The 22,934-nt window shown below is 41.5% G+C and overlaps 2 protein-coding genes across 2 annotated transcripts in view; one reads left to right on the forward strand and one right to left on the reverse strand.

Annotated features, from left to right (window-relative positions):
• The window catches only part of ndc1 (NDC1 transmembrane nucleoporin), a 48,905-nt gene extending 36,336 nt beyond the window's left edge, over positions 1-12,569 (forward strand). Inside the window, exons 15-18 of the mRNA XM_068037509.1 lie at positions 725-788; positions 7,867-7,967; positions 9,121-9,281; positions 11,858-12,569. Coding sequence (XP_067893610.1) covers positions 725-788; positions 7,867-7,967; positions 9,121-9,281; positions 11,858-11,921 — 390 coding nt within the window. The 3' untranslated portion in view covers positions 11,922-12,569. The remainder of the gene's footprint in view (positions 1-724; positions 789-7,866; positions 7,968-9,120; positions 9,282-11,857) is intronic.
• A 5,011-nt stretch (positions 12,570-17,580) lies between these two features.
• On the reverse strand, positions 17,581-22,857 carry zgc:113691 (uncharacterized protein LOC503529 homolog). The gene is made up of 2 exons (XM_068036481.1): positions 22,623-22,857; positions 17,581-18,714 (listed from the first exon to the last, which is right to left on the reverse strand). Exon 2 carries the CDS (start codon positions 18,705-18,707, stop codon positions 17,844-17,846), a length of 864 nt encoding a protein of 287 aa, XP_067892582.1. The 5' UTR covers positions 18,708-18,714; positions 22,623-22,857; the 3' UTR covers positions 17,581-17,843.
• Positions 22,858-22,934: the final 77 nt, after the last annotated feature.

Genomic DNA, 22,934 nt, shown 5'->3' on the forward strand with positions numbered 1-22,934 from the left:
ATTCTATGTAATTAATGGCTTAAACTACTCTGCTCCAAGCAGCCTTTCCAGTTCAAACAGCTACAAATGCTTAAGTATCCACAGAATGACTGGGACTTCCTGACTTTGAATCTCAGACAATTATTTTTGAATGTTATTGACAGTCATAATTGAACAGTTTGTTTGAAAGTAGCTTCACTCCTTTTCAGACAACTAAATTAAACTTGCAACATTGGTATCGAGTTAAGCTTGCTTACGAGGTTTTGTCTGCAGTTGATTGCTTATTGTATTGTGACTGGATTTAAAGGAACAGCCGCCGAGCCTGCCCTAAACCAAAAAGCCTTTTTTGTGACAGAGATTAGCACTTAAAAAGGGAATAATGCAAATGTGCCTGCACTTTGAGGGACAGGGGTTGTGTCAGGCAAGTGAGAAGAAAATGTTCTTTAAATTACATCTCATACAAGTTATTTTTAACATGGCTAGTTTCAATTGTGCACGTCTGATTTTGTTTTAAAAAACTGAAATATATCGAGCATAATTTTGCCAATTGGTAAGCTGCTTTGAAATGATCCAGATTAATGGTTTCGATATGATCCACTGGGCAGCTTTGCTGTTTGCGTGACTGACATGCTGTGGTGTTTCAAAATCCCAACTGCCCTGTCTTGTCCATCTTACTTATGGTGCGTGGTCTTTTTTTAATTTCTTTATCATGGAGAGATTAGTTTTAACTATATTTTCTTTTCAGCTTCCAGAAGCTTCAAGTCAGGCTCTGTTTGCCAACAGTCAAGCACATATATGGGCTCTTGAAGGTAACTGCTTATGTGTGAAATGTGGTATTTACAGAATGAAATCATAAGTGTTAAGGAATTCCTTCAAACCAGCAATAAGTTTTATTCCATTTAACGTGAAACATATTTATAGTTAATCCAACCCAAATGTTATGGTAGTTTTTCATTAACTCCTGGGGGTTTATAGTTGTGCTTCCCGCCCATTGAACTTGTAACCTTTTTAAAGCGCTCATAATACCATCATTAAGGAATTGTTCTTTAGCAGCAATCTGCCTGTTTTCATTTTGGCCTAACTGATGCTCTTTAAAGGTATCAAATGAATCCTTGCCCATAGAATTTTTCAGTGATTTTATATATTTAAAACTGTAGGAAGCTGTTGTGTGATGCTAAATACGTGATGGGATATTGTAACTGTTGGTGGCCTGTTTTCCAAATTGCTGCCCTGGAAATGTACAGGTTAATATAGTTTTTTTTTAATGAACCACTTTGGTGTGTATCTTCCCCACCCCCCAGCCGTGACATTGCTCCCGGTAAGTTGGGGATAATTGTGTCTGTTCCTGTATCTGTGTCATCTTTGTGTTATGTGCACACTGCTTGCTTTTTTTCTCTGGCTCTTTGCTTACCTCTCCTTCCTTCTATTTTTCTCTCTTTGTTTCAAGTGTGTGCTGCTGGGTGAGGAAGGAAGCTGCACACATCCATGTACTGCATTTTGGGGTTGAGTACTGGGATCTAGCCAGGGTAAGAGTCCAGATTTTGAGTTGCAGATTCGGAGAGTGGGGAGAGAAGGCAGGTCCAGCGAGGCCTGCAGGGAGATTTCAGGTCACGAAGGAGGGGTACAGCCAGGCCAAAACCATAAAGTAATTTCCTGCCCCTTAGGCTATGTTTACTACTGAACCAGCAACCCAAAAGTTGTGAGTTCAGATCCCTGCATGGTAAGATTGAATTCAGAAATTCTGGTAGCTTGTGGGCTAACTCCAGAAAGTGACCAGTTCATTTTTATGTCCTTCCCTATCACCCAGTCAAGTCTGGCATGCACGTGATTCTAGTCCCAAGCTATATGGTTAATTCATAGAATGGTTACAGCACAGAAGGAGGCCATTTGGCCCATCGTGTCTGTGCCAGCTCTCTGCAGGAGCAATTCACCTAGTCCCCACTCCTCTACCCTTTCCCCGTAGACCTGCAATTGTTCTCTTCTAATTATCTAATTCTCTTTTGAAGGCCTTGATTAAATTTGCCTCCACCACACTCGGGCAGTATATTCCAGATCCTAACTACTCATTGCGTAAAAAAGATTTTCCTCATGTCGCTGTCGCTTCTTTTGCCAATCACCTTAAATCCTCCTATTTCTGAATTCTTCCTCTAATGAGAACAGGTGCTCCCTATCTACTCTGTCCAGACCCCTCATGATTTTGATCAGCTCTATCAAATCTCCTCTTAATCCTTCTCTTCTCCAAGGAGAACAGACCCAGCTTTTCTAGCCTATCCACATAACTGAAGTTTTTCATCCATGGAACAATTCTTGTGAATCTTTTCTGCATCTTCTCTAATGCCTTCACATCCTTCCTAACGCGTGGGGCCCAGAAATGAGTTGAGGCTGAACCAGTGTTTTTTTACAGTTTTATCATAACTTCCTTGTTTTTGTACTCTATGCCCCTATTTACAAAGCCCAGGATCCCGTATGCTTTATTAACTGCTTTCTCAACCTGCCGTGCCACCTTCAATGATTTGTGTCCCTCTGCTCCTGCACCCCCTTTAGATTTGTACCCTTGAATTTATATTGCCTCTCCTCATTCTTCCTACTAAAATGAACCACTTCACATTTCTATGCATTAAATTTCATCTGCCACTTGTCTACCCATTCCACCATCCTGTCTATGTCCTCTTGAAGTTTATCACTATCCTCCTCACAGTTCACAATATTTTCAAGTTTTATGTCATCTGCAAATTTTGAAATTGTGCTCTGTACACCCAAGTCTAGATCATTAATATAGATCAAGAAATGCAGTGGTCCTAATACTGATCTCTGGGGAACCCCACTGTAATACCTTCCTCCAGTCCAAAAGACAACAGTTCACCAGTACTCTCTGTTTCCTGTCACTCAGCCAATTTTGTATCCATGCTGCTACTGACCCTTTTATTCCATGGCTCTAACTTTGCTGACAAGCCTGTTATGTGGCACTTTATCAAATGCCTTTTGGAAGTCCGTGTACACCACATTAACCTCGTTGCCCTCATCAACCATCTGTTACCTCATCAAAAAGCTCAAGCAAGTTAGTTAAACATGATTTGCCCTTAAGAAATCTGTGCTGGCTTTCCTTAATTAATCCACATTTGTGCAAATGACTTTAAATTGTGTCCCGAATTATCGTTTCTAAAAGCTTTCCCACCACTGAGGTTAAACTGACTGGCCTGTAATTGCTGGGCATATCCTTACACCCTTTTTTAAACATGGATGTAGGATTTGCAAATCTCCAGTCCTCTGACACCATCACTGCATCTAAGGAGGATTGGAAGATTACGGCTAGTGCTCTGTAATTTCCTCCCTTACTTCTCTCAGCATCCTAGGATTCATCTCATCCAGTTCTGGTGACTTTAAGTACAGCCAGCCTATCTGGTACCTCCGCTTCATCAATTTTTAGCCCATCCAGTGTCTCAACTACCCTCTCTTTCACCGTGACTTGGGCAGTATCTTCTTTGGTCAAGGCAAAGTACTCATTTAGTACCTCAACTCTGCCTCCTGCCTCCATGCTCCCTAATCATCCCCACTCCTCCTTTTACCACTCCTTTACTATTTATATGCCTATAGAAGACTTTTGGATTTTTTTTATTCATTTGTGGGATGTGGGCGTCGCTGGCTAGGCCAGCATTTATTGCCCATCCCTAATTGCCCTTAAGTAGGTGGTGGTGAGCTGCTGGCTTGGACTGCTGCAGTCCTTGGGGTGCAGGCATACCCACAGGGCTGTTAGGAAGGGAGTTCCTGAATCTTGACCAGTGACCGTGAAGGGACAACGATATAGTTCCAGGTCAGGATGATGTGTGGCTTGGAGGGGAAGTTGCAGGTGGTGGCGTTTCCATGCATCTGCTGCCCTTCTCCTTCTAGGTGGTAGAGGTCATGGGTTTGGAAGGTGCTGTCGAAGGAGCCTTAGTGAGTTGCTGCAGTGCATCTTGTAGATGGTACACACTGCTGCCATGGTGCATCGGTGGTGGAGGGAGTGAATGTTGGTAGAATGGGTGCCAATCAAGTGGTCTCCTTTGTCCTGGATGGTGTCGAGCTTCTCGAGTGTTGTTGGAGCTGCATCCATCCAGGTAAGTGAAGAGTATTCCATCACACTCCTGACTTGTGCCTTGTAGATGGTGGACAGGCTTTGGGCAGTCAGGAGGTGAGTTACTCGCCGCAGAATTCCCAGCCTCTGACTGCTCTTATAGCCACTGTATTAATGTGGCTGGTCCAGTTCAGTTTCTGGTCAGTGGTAACCCCCAGGATGTTGATAGGGGATTTAGCAATGGTAATGCCGTTGAATGTCATGGGGAGATGGTTAGATTCTCTTGTTTGAGATGGTCATTGCCCAACACTTGTGTGGCACGAATGTTACTTGCCACTTATCAGCCCAAGCCTGGATGTTGTCCAGATCTTGCTGCATATGGACATGGGCTGCTTCAGTATCTGAGGAGTCACGAATGATGCTGAACATTGTGCAATCATCAGCGAACATCCCCACTTCTGACCTTATGATGGAGAGAAGGTCATTGATGAAGTAGCTGAAGATGGTTGGGCCTCGGACACTACCTTGAGGAACTCCTTGTATGTTAGCTGCCAGTCTCTTCTCATACTGTCTCTTTGCTGCTCTTATTTGTTTTATTCACTTCCCCTCTGAACCTTCTATATTCAGCCTGGTTCTCAATTGTATTATCCACCTGGCATCTGTCATATGTACACTTTTTCTGCTTCATCTTACTCTCTATCTCTTTCATCAGCCAGGGAGCTCTGACTGATCGCCCTACCTTTTCCCCCTTGTGGGAAGGTACCTTGACTGTATCCAAACTATCTCCTCTTTAAAGGCAGCCCATTGTTCAGTTACATTTTTGCCTGCCAATCTTTGATTCCACTTTAGCTGGGCCAGATCTGTTCTCAATCCATTGAAGTTGGCCCTCCCCCAATTAATTATTTTTACTCTGGATTGCTCCTTATCCTTTTCCATAGCTAACCTAAACCTTATGATGCTATCATCACTGTCCACTAAATGTTCCACGACTGACACTTGATTCACTTGACCCACCTCATTCCCCAAAACCAGGTGCAGCAAAATGCCTCCTTCCTCATTGGACTGGAAATATACTGATGTAGAAACTTCTCCTGAACGCACTCTGGAAACTCTTGCCCTTCTGTGCCCTATTATCCAAGTCTATATTAGAATAATTAAAGTCTCCCATTATAACTACTCTGTAATTCTTGCACCTCTCTGTAATTTCCTTGCAAATGTGTTCCTCTATTAGTTTCCCACCAGGTGGTGTCCTATAGAATACAACCTAATGGTACCTCTATTGTTTCTTGGCTCTAACCAAATAGATTCTGTCCTTGACCCCTCTCAGACTTCCTCTCTCTCCAGCACTATAATGTTTTCCTTAATACTGCTAACCCTTCTCCTTTCTTTTCTTCCCCATACGCCACATGATTGGTGGTGGGGGGGTGGGGAGGGCGGTGCAGGGAGCCACCCTGCATATCATAATGAGATGTGTGCCAACTGCCATTTTTTGCACCCACTGCTACTCCTGGCTGCAGGACTACAACATCCACCCCATAGAGTGGGTTAAAGTGTGAAAAGTAACAGTAGGCAAAGGGCTATCGGTGAAGTCATAGGTAAGGGTCATTGCGGCAATGAGAGGGATGAAATATTCCGTCCTCTGACTCGGCTTGAATAATGTCACAGGAAATTAGCCAGTGTATGTATGTACTTATGTTGAAATTCTCTAAATATCCTCCCTCCCCGCCCGCCCCACCAAAGATACAAACGTGTTATATACAGCTGGCTATGGAAATTTTTTGAAAGTGGGAATAAAATTTTATGTTTCACTCCTTGCTGGCAGAGCTTCATAAATGGTGATTAACCTGTTAACTAGAAGAGAATGCAGGGCTTTTCCGACACATGCGAGCATGCATAACTCTCTTGTACAATAATCTTTTAAAAATAAAGATTTTTCAGCTGTCAGTGACTGTCTTGTATTCATTTTATGCAATAAAATTATAACAATTTTAAATGAGGTTTTTTTAAAAAAAGGCTTTAATTACACTTCCTATATTTTAGGTTTGCTATCAATTTTGCTGTTCTTCCTTCAGTTTTAAAAGTAGCTGAAGTTATGAATATCTATTTAAATCCATCCAGTTCTGATGAAAGGCTATCGACCTGAAACATTAACCTGTTCTCTCTCCACAGATGCTGCCAGACCTGTAGAGCGTTTCCAACATTTTCTGTTCTTATTTTAAATTCTCCCCATTTCCTGTTGGATACTAAAGGCTTTTTTATTTAAAACCACTGAGACATGCGTTTTCTTGCTCTGGTTGTATCTCTGGATTGACTGGATCAAATCAATATTGGTTGACGGTTAAAATCCCAAATGGACCAGAGTGTCCAGCCAATTGACACTATTGCCAGCACAAGCTGCTGATCTGCAGGAACAAGTTATCAAGGTGCTCGAGAGCTTAGAATTGAACTAAATAACTGGATTGTTTTGGATATTATGAAAGTGCTTCTCTTTTTGTTAAAAATATTTTTTAAAGCATTCATAGTCAAACTGAAGAAATGTAGGACCAGTTTTTTTTTCAAGAGGCTCATCAAGAGGACACTGAAAGAGCTAAAAACAGAAAGTGCTGGAAATACTCAGCAGGTCAGGCAGCATCTGTGGAGAGAGAAGCAGAGTTAACGTTTCGGGTCTGTGACCTTTCATCAGAACTGGACTGAGAATTAATTTGGCAACAACATTTACTGGTTGTCACATGACTCAAGTTAAAAATAGAATAGAAACCCTGGTAACTGGGGAAGATGTGGGCAGAGCAGTGATAGTCGCGTGCCCCTTGACAGGACAAGTCTGCTGAAGAAGTGTCACGGAGGAAGAGACAAGATTCTTGCTGAATGTTTAAAGAGTCAAGCCTGCAGAAAGGGAAGAGAATTCCCAAGGAAGGAGAGACGACCACAACCCAGCTCAGCTTTCCAGCACCTCTCTAATAGACCCTGAGAAGTCCACTGTGTCAACTCATCTCATCTCCCGTCTTTGAAGAAAAGTCTGCTAAATTAATTTTCAACGCCGCCTCTAAAAGATCCCAGTGACCCATCTACGTGTATTCGGAGGCTAGAGCGGATGCCAGCTTTGGAACACAACATATCTCATCTGCTGTTTTCTTCAAAAATGAGCAATATTCATCCCTAGTGTTTTTTTTGTCTGTAACAGAGCTCTGAATAAAAAAATCCCTTTTATTTTTCTGATTAACGTGCGTGCTCGTGTGTGTGCGTGTTCGTGTGTGTGCGTGTTCGTGTGTGTGTTCGTATGCGTGTGTGTGTTCGTGTACGTATGCGTGAGGTAAAAGGGGAACTTTAAAATTTCAATCTGTGTTTATGCTTTACTTCATTACTGGTTAATACTTGTTTTGTAATCTGATAATTTTGTTTATTATAAAACCTGGTTAGTGTGTTTTATTCTGGGGAAAAAGAGTATATGATTCACTGTATTGGTAAGGGGAAAATTTAAATATATATTGTGGCCTGTGGAGAAGTGGAGCTAGAATAAACAGTGCACTCCTCCTGCCTCTGTCGTAACAACATCAATTGTCATAGATTTAGTGATGTAATTTAAGTCTCATTTAATAAACCCAAAACCCCACTTGCCAGAATAAATAGTGAGAGCAACTTTTTTTTTCCTCCATGTTTTTTACTCTGGTTAGTCAATCATTAGTCTTTCTGCAGCTGGTAAACTTTAAATGTTAATCAGTCTACAACAAATCCAGATTGAACTCTTGTCTTTTTTTTCCAGACTGTTCTAGTAGAATGGTGAGATTTTATTTAATTTTGCTGGTGTTTGAATTCATTTGCTGTATTTTTTTTTGCAGGTCTCTCCCATCTTGTAGCAGCCTCGTTTACAGAGGACAGATACGGTGTAGTACAGACAACACTGTCATCCATTATGTGTACTATGCTCTCTCTCCAGGAGGTAAGCTTTTATATGATGTGCCAGGCACTGCAGTATGCATCTGTAATGCTTTTTCTTCACGTGCTTTAGATTATTATAGTAAATGGTCTGTGATTAGAATTGTATGTCTACCTCAATCTTCACTTTATTTTTCTTCTACTCTCCCCTCCCCACACTAGTTAAACCCACACTAATTAAATCCCATTAACCCGACAAGACGTAGTGAGTCCTGAGGCTAACTTGGGGCCCATCCACATTAGCAATGTAATTCTGTCAATCAGGACCTCTGATTATATAACTGAGGTTTTTTTTCATATTGGAGAGGAACTGGATACTAAAAGCTCATGGGTTGTAGCCAATCAGTCTGTTCAGTTACCACATTACTTACTTGGCTCACGCATTTGACTTGTCAAGAAGTGTGTATCCTGAAATTGCAAATCTGTAATTCACTCCTTGAGTTGCTTATTTGAAATATGACTGTTGGCGCAGTAAACATTCCTAATTTCTTGAGTGTCATGTGGGGGCTTCGGATCAGTGTGGGGTATGGGAGACTCGAGCGAAAGTCATATGCTGCCTCAGTGTCATGGGTAATTAATTTTTGTAGTTCTCAAATAATTGTGTGCATTTGTTCACTTATTAAGATAGGGCGGTGTATCTATAGCCAGAAATGATGTACTTTCACACTTTGAGTATAGGTTCACACTACAAACAAACATGACTGTTACAAGGAGAAGCTTCCAACAATTCACTTTTGCCCCAATCGAAGATGATCACTTTCTACTGTTATGATGTTTGCATTTCCCATATACTTGCAGATACTTGGAGCTATGTTAAAACTGGTTCAGATCCTTTCATATGAAACATTGGAACCATCAGAAAGGCAGAGTTTCTGTCTCATCAATCAAACTGGATGTAGGTGCAGTTCCCAGGGTGAAATGACCGCTTTTAATTCACTGTGCCATTCCGTTTCTGAATCCAGTACAAACTAGGCACAGCATCTGAAAGAGAAAGACTTGATCAAACTATCTTTTTGTTAGCATTAATTTATATTTCAGACCAGATAAATCTATCTTTCAGATGCTGACAGAATTTTCCATTTTCTTTCAGATTTCCTTTAAAGATCCTTTTAAATCTCCAATCCATGACTGAGATTGTATTATTTCTTTTTAAACAGGCTGTAGACAGACATTTTAAACTGCCTCATGCCTCCAGCAAACCAGCTAGGTCCACTGGCACCCTGATAGATTCTTCTTACAAGACACTGAGATTTGCCCTTCGTGCCTCCTTGAAAACTGCAATTTACAGGATAACCACCACCTTTGGAGACCATTTAAAGTAAGTCTGTCTTTTATGCTTGCTCTAATGTTCTATATAGTACTACAAGGTACATTTCCAGCTCTCTCTCTGATAGAGTTGTATAGCACAGGAACAGGCCCTTCGACCCATCGTATAGCCAGCCATCAAGCACCTAACTATTATAATCCCATTTTCCAGCACTTGGCCCGTAGCCTTGTATGCTATGGCGTTTCAAGTGCTCATCTAAATACTTCTTAAATGTTGTTATGGTTCCTGCCTCTACCACCTCGTCAGGCAGTGCATTCCAGATTCCAACCACCCTCTGGGTGAAAGCATTTTTCCTCAACTCTCCTCTAAACCTCCTGCCCCTTACCTTAAGTCAATGACCCCTAGTTATTGACCCTTCTGCTAAGGGAAAAGTTTCTTCCTATCTAACCTATCAATGCCTCTCATAATTTTGTATACCTCAATCATGTCTCCCCTCAACCTTCTCTGCTCTAAGGAAAACAACCCTAGCCTTTTCAGTCTCTCTTCATAGCTGAAATGCTCCAGCCCAGTCAACATCCTGGTGAATCTCCTCTGCACCTTCTCCACTGCAATCACATCCTTCCTATAGTGTGGTGCCCAGAACTGTACACAGTACTCCAGCAGTGGCCTAACAGCTCCATCATAACCTCCCTGCTCTTATGTTCTGTGCCTCGGCTGATAAAGGCAAGTATCCCATATGCCCTCCTAACCACCTTATCTACCTGTGCTGCTGCCTTCAGTGATCTATGGACAAGTACACTAAGGTCTCTCTGACCTTCTGTACCTCCTCGGGTCTTACCATCCATTGTATATTCCCTTGCCTTGTTAGTCCTCCCAAAATGCATCACCTCACACTTCTCAGGATTAAATTCCATTTGCCAGTGCTCTGCCCATCTTCCCAGCCCATCTATATCATCCTGTAATCTAAGGCTTTCCTCCTCACTATTTACGACACCACCAATTTTCATGTCATCTGCGAACTTACTTATCATGCCTCCTATATTCACGTCTAAATCATCAATGTCCACTACAAACAGCAAGGGTCCCAGCACCGATCCCTGCGGTACACCACTGGTCACAGGCTTCCACTCGCAAAAACAACCCTCGACCATCACCCTCTGCCTCCTGCCACTAAGCTAATTTTGGATCCACTTTGCCGAATTGCCCTGGATCCCGTGGGCTCTTACCTTCTTAACCAATCTCCTTATCAAAAGCCTTACTGAAGTCCATGTAGACTACATCAACTACTTTACCCTCATCTACACATCTAGTCACCGCCTCGAAAAATTCAATCAAGTTAGTTAGACATGGTCTCCCTCTGACAAAGCCATGCTAAGTATCCCTGATTAATCCCTGCCTCTCCAAGTGGAGGTTAATCCTGTCCCTCAGAATTTTTTCCAATATTTTCCCTACCACTGATGTTGGACTCACTGGCCTGTAATTACCTGGTTTATCCCTGCTACCCTTCTTGAATAGTGGCACCACATTCGCTGTCCTCCAGTCCTCTGGTACCTCTCCTGTGGCCAGAGAGGATTTGAAAATTTGTGTCAGACCCCCTGCTATCTCCTCCCTTGCCTCACATAGCAGCCTGGGATACATCTCATCTGGGCCTGGAGATTATCCATTTTTAAACCCGCTGAAACAACTAATACTTCCTCCCTTTCAATGCTAATATGTTCAAGTATATCACAATCCCCCTCCCTGATCTCTGCACCTACATCGTCCTTCTCCATAGTGAACGCAGATGCAAAGTAGTCATTTAAAACCTCACCTCTGTCCTCTGGCTCCACACTCAGATTGCCACTTTGGTCCCTAATGGGCCCCACTCTTTCCCTAGTTATCCTCTTGCCCTTAATATACTTATAAAACGCCTTAAGAGTTTTCTTTATCTTATCCGCCAGTGTTTTTTCATGTCCACTCTTCACTCTCCTAATTACTTTTTTTTAGTACCCCCCTACACTTTCTATACTCCTCTAGTGCCTCTGCTGTTTTCAGAATCTGCCATAAGCCTCTTTTTTTTTTTTCCTGATCCAATCCTCTACATCACTTGACATCCAGGGTTTCCTGGACTTGTTGGTCCTACCCTTCACCTTAACGGGTACATGTTGGCTCTGAACCCTCACTATTTCCTCTTTGAATGACTCCCACTGGTCTGATGCAAGTAGCTGCTCCCAGTCCACTTTGGCCAGATCCTGTTTTATCATATCAAAATTGGCCTTCCCCCAATTCAGCACCTTTATTTCCGGCCCGTATTTGCCCTTTTCCATAACTACCTTAACTCTTACAGAGTTATAGTCACTTCCCCGAAATGTTCCCCCACTGACGCTTCTACCACTTGTCCAGCTTCATTCCCTAGGATTAGGTCCAGTACTGCCCCTTCCCTTGTAGGATTTTCTACGTACTGGCTCAAAAAGCTCTCCTGATGGCCTTGCTAAATAAGTTTGCTTAAGATAATTGTGATAAAATTAACTTTAGATGAAACTGGAAGTTTTCTCTCAAAGCCTTGTGCAATGTTCAAATAAACATATTCAATAACTTACGAATCTAAAAGCAGAAACTGGTTTATGTTGAATCATTTTTAATTTCAGAGCTGTCCAGCTTTCATCAGAACACAGAAAAAGACTACAACAGTTTCTGGAGTACAAAGAGTGAAGCGATTAGTAATTTTACATCCTCACAGATCTGATGTTACTTAGTGCAGAGACTTTATAACCCACTTCCAATCTTGTCCTTTTTTTCTAAAGTTCATTTTTATATTCTGCACCAGTATAGGATTATTTTCTGTTGTAAAACCTTTTAGAAGAATGATCCTAAGATTTCTTTTTTTTCATTGGGAACACTTTTCAACTTGTTTTTTTTGGTGGGGGGGCTGTTTGTACATCTTTACAGAGAGTCAGTGTGTGCGTGTGTGTGTGTTTGTAAAGGGCCAGTATTTTCTGTTGAAATGCTGTTTTAAGTTACACAAAATTAAACCAGAGCTTTTAATAACCAGATATTTTTGACAGCTGTACATATTCAGAAGTCTAAATACGTCTTTGAAATTACCTTTGCATTTCTGGATGGTAAATACAATTTTAATTGGGTTGAGTTACAATGGACAGCTTTTGAAAATATTTTCTTGTATATAATCTGTTCTCTAAATTTCCAGCGACAGTGTTCAGCTAACTTCCTATGAATAAAAAATAACGTGACAGTAGCAGCTAGCTCTTTTCAGATCCATCTAAAGTTGGTAAATGTACATGTAGAAAAGAACCTGGTTACTTCAATGAATGGTGAAAAATAAATGTGATTTGATTCAAATGTTATGTTTATCAAAAATGATGGTCTGAATTTTTCCCCATTTTCTCTCCTCTCCTGAAGATCTTGCCTCTTGCTGGGCTACAGTTGTTTTGTTTTTCCTTTTGGAAGAAAATGTGGTGACCATTTGTTTTGTTTATACCAGCAGCTGACACTTGATACCATGAGCAAACCTTGGCTATATGGTTTGTTTCTGAAGCTTTTTTTTAATGCTCAAAGCCAGCAGGATTAGTACTTTCCACTTACTGACATTCACTGTCTGTCGATTTTTTTTCCTGGTCAAGTACGGAATGGGTTAGATACCAAATAAAGTTCTGTCTACACTGCTGTAAGATATCCTAACCCCAATCTGCATTTAGGGAAGTGCCTTCCATTGTCTTGCTGTGGCATTTCTATTTTCACACCAGCCATCCACTGGCATTGAGAACTTACTTCCATATTCAGAGCAGCTTTGTGGTGCAGAGTAACACCCACCAGGAACTGGATTAACCCTGCCTGAAACTCATTTCACATACAATCCCTATGGCTAGGGAAAAAGGAGACTTTCAACCCATCAATCTGGGCTCAAGTGGTTATCTAACTCTGTAGCACCTTGTCTTTTATTTATCTGTAAGTTTCAAATCTAAATCTATGGTTATAGATTGGAAAAAATATTGAAAGATTTCCACTAAGAAGTCAGCCTTCTAATATCTGTATCCAAGTTATTTGATTGAAAGTGGTCAGTGACCTCCATTACAATGCAAGGTTTGATTATTGTGTGCCTTTGTCACAATCTAATTTTCTGAAATGTACCACGCACATGTGCAACATACTGAAAAATTTCCGAGGTAAGAAACACTCTAACCAGATCTTTTGCCTTTTGTAGTTTTACAAAGAGCCAGCATGAGATTCAAAGAGTGAATTGCGTTCTGATTAGAACTGTGCAGGGATTGAGTGACACAAGATCAATATTGAGTCTTGGGAGTTGTAAAATAAAACTATCAATAATGTGGTGCAAAGGGCATTAGACCACTAAACTATAGAAAAATATAACTATTTTGTGGCAAAGGAGTGAACTCCAAAGTTACTTGGGGGTTGGGGGGGGGAACCAAAATTGTCAAGCTTCCAACTTGCCAGAAATGATTGATTTAATTAAGTCATAGTCTCGTGGCCCCAGCCCATTACCAAAATGGACTTGTTTCCAATGGTGCAATAAGCCTAAAAATATAATGGATTTTGCTGTTGAACATACATGTATCACCACTTTTCTATAAAAAGTACTTGATCTTCAGATTTACTTAGGATGGGGTCCTGAGCTATATAACAATAGATCATCTGAGGAGGCTGAAGATCTCCAATCCGTCTACCATTTGTAAATATTCATCGAGGAGAGCGCCTGCTGTTTCTTTGGATTCATCAGAAAGTTGCACATATAGTCCAATTTTAGCTGCTTGTTTGTCCCAGTACAGTTAGGACTAACAACTGTAGGAACGCTCTTAATCAATAGTCTACAATAAAATGAGGAAGGTGATCAGTCTTAAGAAAGAATTGGTTCTTTTGAAGTGATAAATTACACTCCCTAAGAGTCAGTGATCAGAAGCTTGATGGTGATTAAGTGTCTACTCTTTATTCAGTTGCCAGGGATCCTATTTGTTGCTGGTAACATTATGATGCAGTTTTGGATGGCTGCCAGGCAGACGAGGGCAATATGCGGTTGGGATTTTCTTGGGAGTGAGTCCTTCAAATGCCAGCAAGGAGCCAGATGGTAAAACTTAAAAGTTATTCTGTCCCTCTAATGCACCTATTTATTCTCCCAATTTAATAATTAAATAAGCCTGTGTCGATCTTTGAATTACAGACCAGCAGTTTCAGATTTTGCTGTCCAGGCCACTTGATGCTGCTCCTAATATTACAGAGTACAGTACATAGTACTTATAGCACAGAAACAGGCCATTTGGCCCAACAGGTCCATGCTGGTGTTTATGCTGCATACAACCTCCTTCCACCCTTCTTCATCTAATCCCATCAACAGTTTCTTTGATTCCTTTCTCCTTCTTGTGTTTACCTAGCTTCCCCTTAAATGCATCTATGCTGTTCACTTGAACTATTCATCATGGTAGTGAGTTCCACATTTTAACCAGTCACTAGATAAAGAAGTTTATCCTGAATTCCCTATTGGATTTAGGTTTTATTTATGCCCCTGCTTCTGATCTCCCCTGTAAGTGGAAATATCTTCTCTATGTCTTCCTATCAAACCTTTTCATAATCTCAAAGACCTTTTATCAGGTAACCCTCTGTCTTCTCTTTTCTAGAAAAACACAGCCTGTTCAATTTTTTCCTGATACGTATAACCCCTCAGTTCCAGTAACATTCCAGTAGATATTCCATGCATCTTCTCTAGTGCCTCTATTTCCTTTTTATAATGAGACCAGAACTGTCAGAGTACTTGGTGTAATCTAACCAAGGTTCTACACAAGTTCAGTATATCTTCTCTGCTTTTCAATTGTATCCTTTTAGAAATGAATACCAGTGCTTGGTTTGCTTTATTGTGGCCTTTATTAAGCTGCGTCACTACTTTTAGTGATGACTTTTAACATGAAGATCTTGCTGGCCAGCTCATTGAATGCTGCTCCTAATGTGAAGATTGTTTCTGAAGTATTGCCCAACTGGGAGCTTGAGTGTGAATTACTTTAAAGATCTGTGGGAGGAGCCTTTGACTACTTTGTGCACATCCAGGTTAACAATAGTTGTCTGTGACTTTATTTTCAAGTTAAAGGAAGAACGAGGCATAGCAGTTTAGTGCCATTGGGTTAGGCAGTAAGATCTGCGAGCGAAGAGGTTATTTGACGGAGAATTTTGAATCCATGTTTTTATGTCCAATTCCATTTGGGGGATTGAAAGGTAGTTGGGCAGATCTTCTCCAGGATATTCAAGAAATGAGGTAGATAGTATGAGGTCCATGGAGTGGGCTCTCTCCATACTTCCTTAAGCTCTTTTATAAAAATTACAAAAAGCTTGGTGCTATGGAGAGACAAAACATGAGTGGGAGGATGGAGAAACTGCAGCTGAGATGTCCAGACCCAAGTTGCTAGAGGTTACCAATCAGACCTGTACATCAGAAGATTTCCATCACTCCTGCTGAAACCACTGAGGGAAGCACCTCTTGGAAGCAGTAGAACAGGGAAAGAGAGCAGTTAAGAAAAGTACAATAGAGTAACACTAGGGTGAAATTTATCTATAATGCCAGTCTGTGAAGGCATTTAAAACTAATACAACTAAATAGTGACGATTTGGCTGTTGTAAGGATTATGTTGAGGTATTCAGCCATCAATAGCAGCGGCATCTGTACAAATTATGGTCGGAGCCTGGGGGAGGGGGTTCTTGCAATGTGGAGGGTTAAGATGGATTGGTGTTGAAAGATTGTTCATGCACAGGTGATATGAAGGTTTTGGTTCTGATTTTTCTTTCATTGGTAAGGCTGGTCTACCAGCTGCTGCCAAATAGCTCTGACTGCTGATGTGCAGATCTGCTGCAACTTCTGCATTTTCTTGCTCTTCCAGTGGTGATGACTCCTTGGCTGCTGCTGGCTGTTGCTAGATGTGGTTATGCAGAATGCAGCAGATGGCACAATACAGGAGACGCAACAAGATAGTATTGAAGGAAACCCCCAGATTTATTCTGGCACCCTAATTACTGTTTCAGCAAAGCAATGGCTTGCTTGTACTGAACTGGTGCACTCCCGTCTATCATTGTATCACCTTTCATCTGAGGTTTGTGGGTGTCATCAGCAATGGCAATAACAAGTAACTCTTGCGCCTTAATAGGCATCCTCGAACCTGCTGGTCTTTCTCAAAAAGTGTAGCGATATTGGACTGTTTCAGAATGAACATAACTTCTCCAAGCATGATTTAACCAATTCTCTCTAAAATTTAAGATTACCTTCCTGCTTTTGCTTTCTATTTCTCTTGAAATAAACGCCAGTGTTTTGTCTGCACACCTTATCAACTCGTGTTGTTACCTGTAGTGATTTATGTATCTGTATTCGCAGATCACTTTGCTCCTCTACTCCATTTAGTTCCTTGCCTTCCACTGAATTAAATTACCTCCTTATTCCTCCTACCAAAATGAACCACTTCACACTTCTCTATATTTAATTTAATTTGCTATTTATCAGCTCACTGCAAGCTTGTTTTTCTTCCTGTATTTTGTGTCATTCTCCACCTTATTAGTTATGCCTTTCAATTTGATGCCATCTGCAAATCTCGAACACCATACCAACAATTCCTGAGTCCATATATATGGTAAACAACAGCAGTCCCAATACAGATCCTTGCGGGACATCACTTCCCACTTGCTGCTGCTCCAAGAAACTTCTATTAACTCCTACATACTATTTTCCTGTTTTGTAGCCATTTATTAATTTTGATCTTGAGTTGATAAGATCTGGAATTTATCTTCAGCATCCATTTATAAAAGGGATAAAGCTTATCCTGTTTTTGCCAGAACAGAAGAGATTAGGGGATGATTTGATAGAGATGTTTAAAATCGTGATGAGTGAGACAGAGCAGCTAAGCAAACTATTTGCAGCTATTGAGGGATATAGAATAAGAGGTAAGATTAAGAGTAAAATATTTAAGCCAGCAAACAGGAGAAACATTCCAGAGATTTGAGCAGAAATATATAAACTGACACTGCAATGCTGTATTGAGAGAGTGCTGCACTGTCGGAAGTGAGGAAGTGTCCTGTTTGGTAGTTAAACCTTCCTGTCTACCCTTTCGGGTGGACTTAAAAAACCTCATGGCACTAACATTATCTGGTCATGATCGCTTGCTGTCTGTGGGACCTTGCTGCAGTTCTTAGATTACAAAGTGACTACACTTTTAAGTGTCTTGTTGGCTGTAAAGCACTTTGGGACGTTCTGAGGTCATGAAAGGCGCTACATAAATGCAAGTTATTTTCTTTTTAACAATTGTCATTTATTCGTGGTTGATATTGAGTGACGTACTTCTGATAAATGGATGACAACCCCAGTCAGTTCAGTACAAAACACTTTTAATCAGTCTTGCAGGATAATTTATAGTGTTGCCAAAGATTAAAATGTACAGACAGGTGAGATTAGAAATGATTTCACATGATAGTCTTATTAAGTAGCTTTTCGTTAAACTGAAAGCCAAATACATTTCTGAGAAACAATAAACCTTTAAATGATTCATACGCATTGAAAATTCACTTTTATTTATTAAGTACAATGTGATCATATCCACGTACTGTGTGTACCGATTAATTGAGGCTTCCGCTTTATTCGAACTGATTTCTCCGCTTCTCTCTGTGTTGTAGAGAATAGTTCTCAGTTTGGGGAAATTCTGTAGATGCTTGTCGATGATTTTGCTGAATTGCAGCCTCGTTTTCTTTAGGAATCACCGACACCCGATCCACAAACTTTTGCTTCATCTTCTCCGTCTGCTGCTGCAGCTCCTGCTGTTTCACAATAGCGTCAGAGTTTCTCTTTTGAAACCTCCTGTAAATGGGGATGGAGGCGATGGTCTGAATGCACTTATCCAAAGTCTGGTGAGATTTCTGCTGATTAAACAGGAACCGTCTGAAGAGGCGGTTAATCCGCAGGGTTTGATCTCTCTGAATCGTGGCTTCTTCCCACAGTTTTAACACCCGGTCATGCTCATTGGTCAGATTCCTTACCTGACTCTGAGCTGCTTGGAGACGATCTTCTAAAAGCTTTCTAACATTTTCCGCCTCAGCCAGATCCGAGGCCATTTGATCTATTTCCTGGTGTAACCTGGTATTTTCTTGCAGGAGATTCTTGCATTGTTCCGCCCTCTCCTTCAGTTCTTTTACTACCTCCCTGGTCAGTTTGTTCCTGAGTCTGGGGTTGGCATCTAGCTGCAGCTCGGGTTGGAGTTTTTTGATAGTTTTATTCAGGCTCTTGTTCTCCGAGTTCAGGGTTTTGATCTTTTCCTTCAGTTCACGGATTTGTGCTCTCGTCGCCGTCTCGATCATTTGCAATTTATCTCGGCTGATTTCCCCTTTCTTCGACGCTTCGTCTCTTTCTTTCTTGTATTTTTGTAAGAGTTTCTTGACCTCAGACTTGTTCAGCGTGTTTCTGTGTGGGACAAAGCCCCGGGTCTCCCCCTTTGGGCCGGACATTTCAAATCTGAGTTTGGGACAAACATAGAGAAATGAGTTTGACAGACACATTATACGCCCGTCCCTCTTTGGTTTAAGTTTAAAAATGTACGAATACCTTTCTTCCAAGTTTAGGAGACCCTGGTGTTATTCAAGTGGAATGCTCATTGACTGTAATTACAATACTGCTGTCCTCAAATCCAGTCATCTAGCGATAACCCTTCATATTTATTTGAAAATAATATTAAGTGATCGGTGTTCTCACTAGCTAAACTGTTTCCACTGGTAGGTGGGTCTATAACCAGAGGACACGGATTTAAAGTAACTGGCAAAAAAAAAGAGAAATGAGAAGAAGTTTATTTAGGCAGTGAGTTATGATTCGGAATGCGCTGCCTGAAAGGTTGGTGGAAGCAGATTCAGTAGTAACTTTCAAAAGGGAATTGGATAAATACTTGAAAGGGAGTGTCCCCTGACAAGGCAGAACATGTGCAGAGCCATCACCCAGTCATCGGGTGCGGCTGAACATTTGCCAGCATGCGTCTGTGCATGTGCACGTCAAGGTCACCTCGTAATGACGGCCATTGAGGGGTGAGGGGGTTTGGGTTCAATTTTTTTGTCAAATTGAGCAGCCCCATTTTCATTACTGCCTGTGATGTCGCAGACAATGACGTTTCTGTTGATTGAGGCTGCATTTGCCTATGTGCCAGTACTGCGCCATGGTGGTCGCATTGTCAGAAAATGCAGCCTCTTGAAAGCGGAAATTTGCAGGGCTATAGGGAAAGAGGAAAGTTGGACCAATTGGATAGCTCTTTCAAAAGACCCAACACAGGCACGATGGGCCGAATTCTATGATAAATATTTCAAATTGTAGCAACTGCAATGACATGAAATAAACACAGCCTTCCTGCTAGTCACTTGAGTTTGTTTTTTTTCCTCAAAAAATATACTTCATTCATAAAACCTGCTTGAGTACATTACAAAACAGTTCAAATTTGACATTACATCAAGTGCAATGCAGATCAGTTTATTTCTTTCAATACACTACGAGGTGCCTCACTACACTTGCCATTACAGGTTGTATTTACAACATATTTCATGCCAAGCATTCTCTGGTGCATACAGACTGAGGGGCTTTACAGAGTTTCCAACCCTGGACATTCTATGACAGAAGAGCCTTACACAGCTTTGCAGCAGCTGGCCCAAGCTTTAGTGCATCCCTCAGCATGTAGTCCAGGATCTTGGAATGTGCCAGTCTGCAACACTTGGTCATCGACAACTCTTTGCACTGGAAGACCAGCAAGTTTCAGGCAGACCAAAGTGCATCTTTCACCAAGTTCGTGGTCCTCCAGCAGCAGTTGATGTTTATCTCAGTGTGCATCCCTGGGAACAAGCGTCCTGCATTACGGAGCTGCTTATGATGAACCTCTCCATCTCTTTCCAGACCTGTTTTCCAAAGGCACATTTCAGAAGGAGGTGGATGACAGTCTGTTCCTCACTACAGCTGCAGGGGCAACATGCGGAGGCAGAGACACTCCGGGCATCAGGATCTGACGGGGAGGGCCCTTCTCACCACCAGCCAAGCTATGTCTTGGTGCTTGTTTGCACGTTCTGACAAACAAGCATTCTGCCAAATGAGTTTGACAGTCTGCTCGGGGAACCATCCGACAGGATCCACCATCTCCTTTTCCCACAGGGCTTCGAGGACATTACTTGTGGACTGCTACCTGACAGACTTGTGGTCAAAAGTGTTTTTCTGCACACTAGGTGGTGTGGCACAGTCCAACTGAATGGAGCGTTCCATGTTAACGTGGCCAGACCCATCCTTCGCAACACTGGGGACAGATAGTACTTCAGCACGTAGTAACACTTGGTGTTTGTGTACCAAAGGTCCATACACAGCTTGATGCAGCCACAGACAAAGGTGGCCATCAGGATGAGGGTGACGTTGGGTATGTATTTTCCCCCTTTATCTAGAGGTTTGAACATTGTGTCCCTGTGGACATGGACCATTTTCAATCTCCAAATAAAACTGGCTCAGGTGCCTTCCACGGCACAGGAGTGGGGTATGGGACAGGCCTGCGCCACATAAAGCAACCCCGAGAGTGCCTGACATCTGATGATCAGGTTCTTACCCGCAATGGAGGGGGAGCGCTGCTTCCACATAACCAGTTTCTGTTTCACCATGTCTGCTCACTCCTTCCAGTTGTTTATTTGCTGTGAGTTCAGCTCCAGAGGATGTTTTAGCCAACACAAGTAGTGGTTCACCCATTGGGCATTTAGTTACTCCTTAAAGATCTGCCCTTGTTCACACGAACTATTCAACAACTAGTCTACATCCAAGTCTGTAACTGGCAAAAAAAAATCCTGATTCCCTATCAGAGAATTTTACAGCAGAGGAAAGCATTCAACCCATCACATCTGTATTCTATCCCCTGACCTTTCCCACATCCTTCTACTTTTTTCCCCTTTTTCAAGTATTTATTCACACTTTTTAAAAGCTATTGTAGACTTGCTTCCCAACTGTTTCTGACAGGATATCCTAACAACCCTCATCATAATAAAAGTAAATCTTTTAACTTCTCTCCTTGTTCTTGTGGTGCTGATCTGAAATTTCAACTGACCAACCAGTAGAAATGTATTTTTTCTACAGAATCAAAACCCTGATCATTTTGAACATCTCTGCCAGATCTCTTCGGCCGACTTTTAGGGTCTTAACCTCCTCTGTTCTAGCGAAATGAGCTCCAGTTTCATCTTTTCTTGTGACTAAAGCCTATTATCCTGATATTTTAGTAAATCCCTTCACCTTCTCCATGGTTTTGACTTATATTCTTAAAGATTTATGCTGGCCATCACATTTTAATGTCAAGACTCACTACGCAGTATCCTCCTGGAGCTTATTTCATTTCCACCACCTCCAAACTGTGGAATTCCTTACCTCCCGCAGTATTCACTTCCTCATGCAACTTACAGACTTCTGCATCCTAACTTGACCCCACACAACAAAATACTAATTCTTGCATTGATCTCGTGGTGACCCTACACCAAGGGCTTGGTCCTGTATACCTGTACGCTAGAGGACACGGTGTTTCCCACAGATGCAGCCTAGACAATTTTACAAATTCAAATAGTTGATCTTTTCCTTGTGTTTCACTGAAAGCAAGTGACTATTTTCTTGGGAAAGTAAGATATTGTCTGTTAGATAGTCATGTTAGAAAATGTTCAGGTCTCCTAATACATTCATATATATGGAGAGATGCCTGAAATGCGCTTCTTTGATAGGACTGTAAAGGAGAAGCATATTCTCCATTGATACAGAACTTTAATTACAAACATTTTGAAATTCCCTTTCAGATTTATGTCCTTTGCACCTCATTTTGTGTCATCTTCCATTTCACGATTCTTTATTTAGCCCACTTGAAATATATATTAGCTAACAAACCTCAAGGCTCCTTTAAATTATTCAGTTTGAGTCGTGTAAAATCAGTTTCAGGCATCACAGAATTGTTACAATGCAGAAGGAGGCCATTCGGCCCATCGTGTCTGCACCAGCTCTCCAAAAGTGCAATTTACTCAGTTCGATTCCCCTGCCTGCTCCCCATAACTCGAGTTTTGGACTTCCCCACAAGTGGAAACATTTTCTCCACATCTACCCTATAAAACCCTTTCATTATCTTCTACATTCTTCTTTTTCATATAACAGTCTAATTCCATTTTGAATGCTTCAATTGAACCTGCCTTCACCGCACTCTCAGGCAGCGCATTCCAAACCTTAACCACTCACTGCAGGAAATAGTTTTTCCTCATGCCTCTTTTGCTTCTCTTACCAAATACTTTAAATCTGTGCCCTCTCGTTCTCAATCCTTTCACGAGTGGGAACAATTTCTCTGTCTACTCTGTCCAGACCCCTCATGATTTTGAATATCTCTATCAAATCACCTCTCGGCTTGCTCTTCTCCAAGGAAAACAGTCCTAACTTCTCCAGTCTATCTTCATAACTGAAGTTCTTCATTCCTGGAACCATTCTCGTGAATCTTTTCTGCACTCTCTCCGATGCCGTCAGATCTTTCCTAAAGTGCGGCGCCCAGAACTGGACACAATACTCCAGCTGAGGCCAAACTAGTGTCTTATACAAGTTCAACATAACTTCAAGAAATGCTGGAACCACTCAGCAGGTCTGGCAGCATCTGTGGAAAGAGAAGCAGAGTTAACGTTTCGGGTCAGTGACCCTTCTTCGGTTCCGAAGAATCT

The sequence above is a fragment of the Heterodontus francisci genome, chromosome 8 (genome assembly GCF_036365525.1).
Source record: "Heterodontus francisci isolate sHetFra1 chromosome 8, sHetFra1.hap1, whole genome shotgun sequence".
In the NCBI taxonomy this organism is placed as follows: Eukaryota; Metazoa; Chordata; class Chondrichthyes; order Heterodontiformes; family Heterodontidae; genus Heterodontus; species Heterodontus francisci.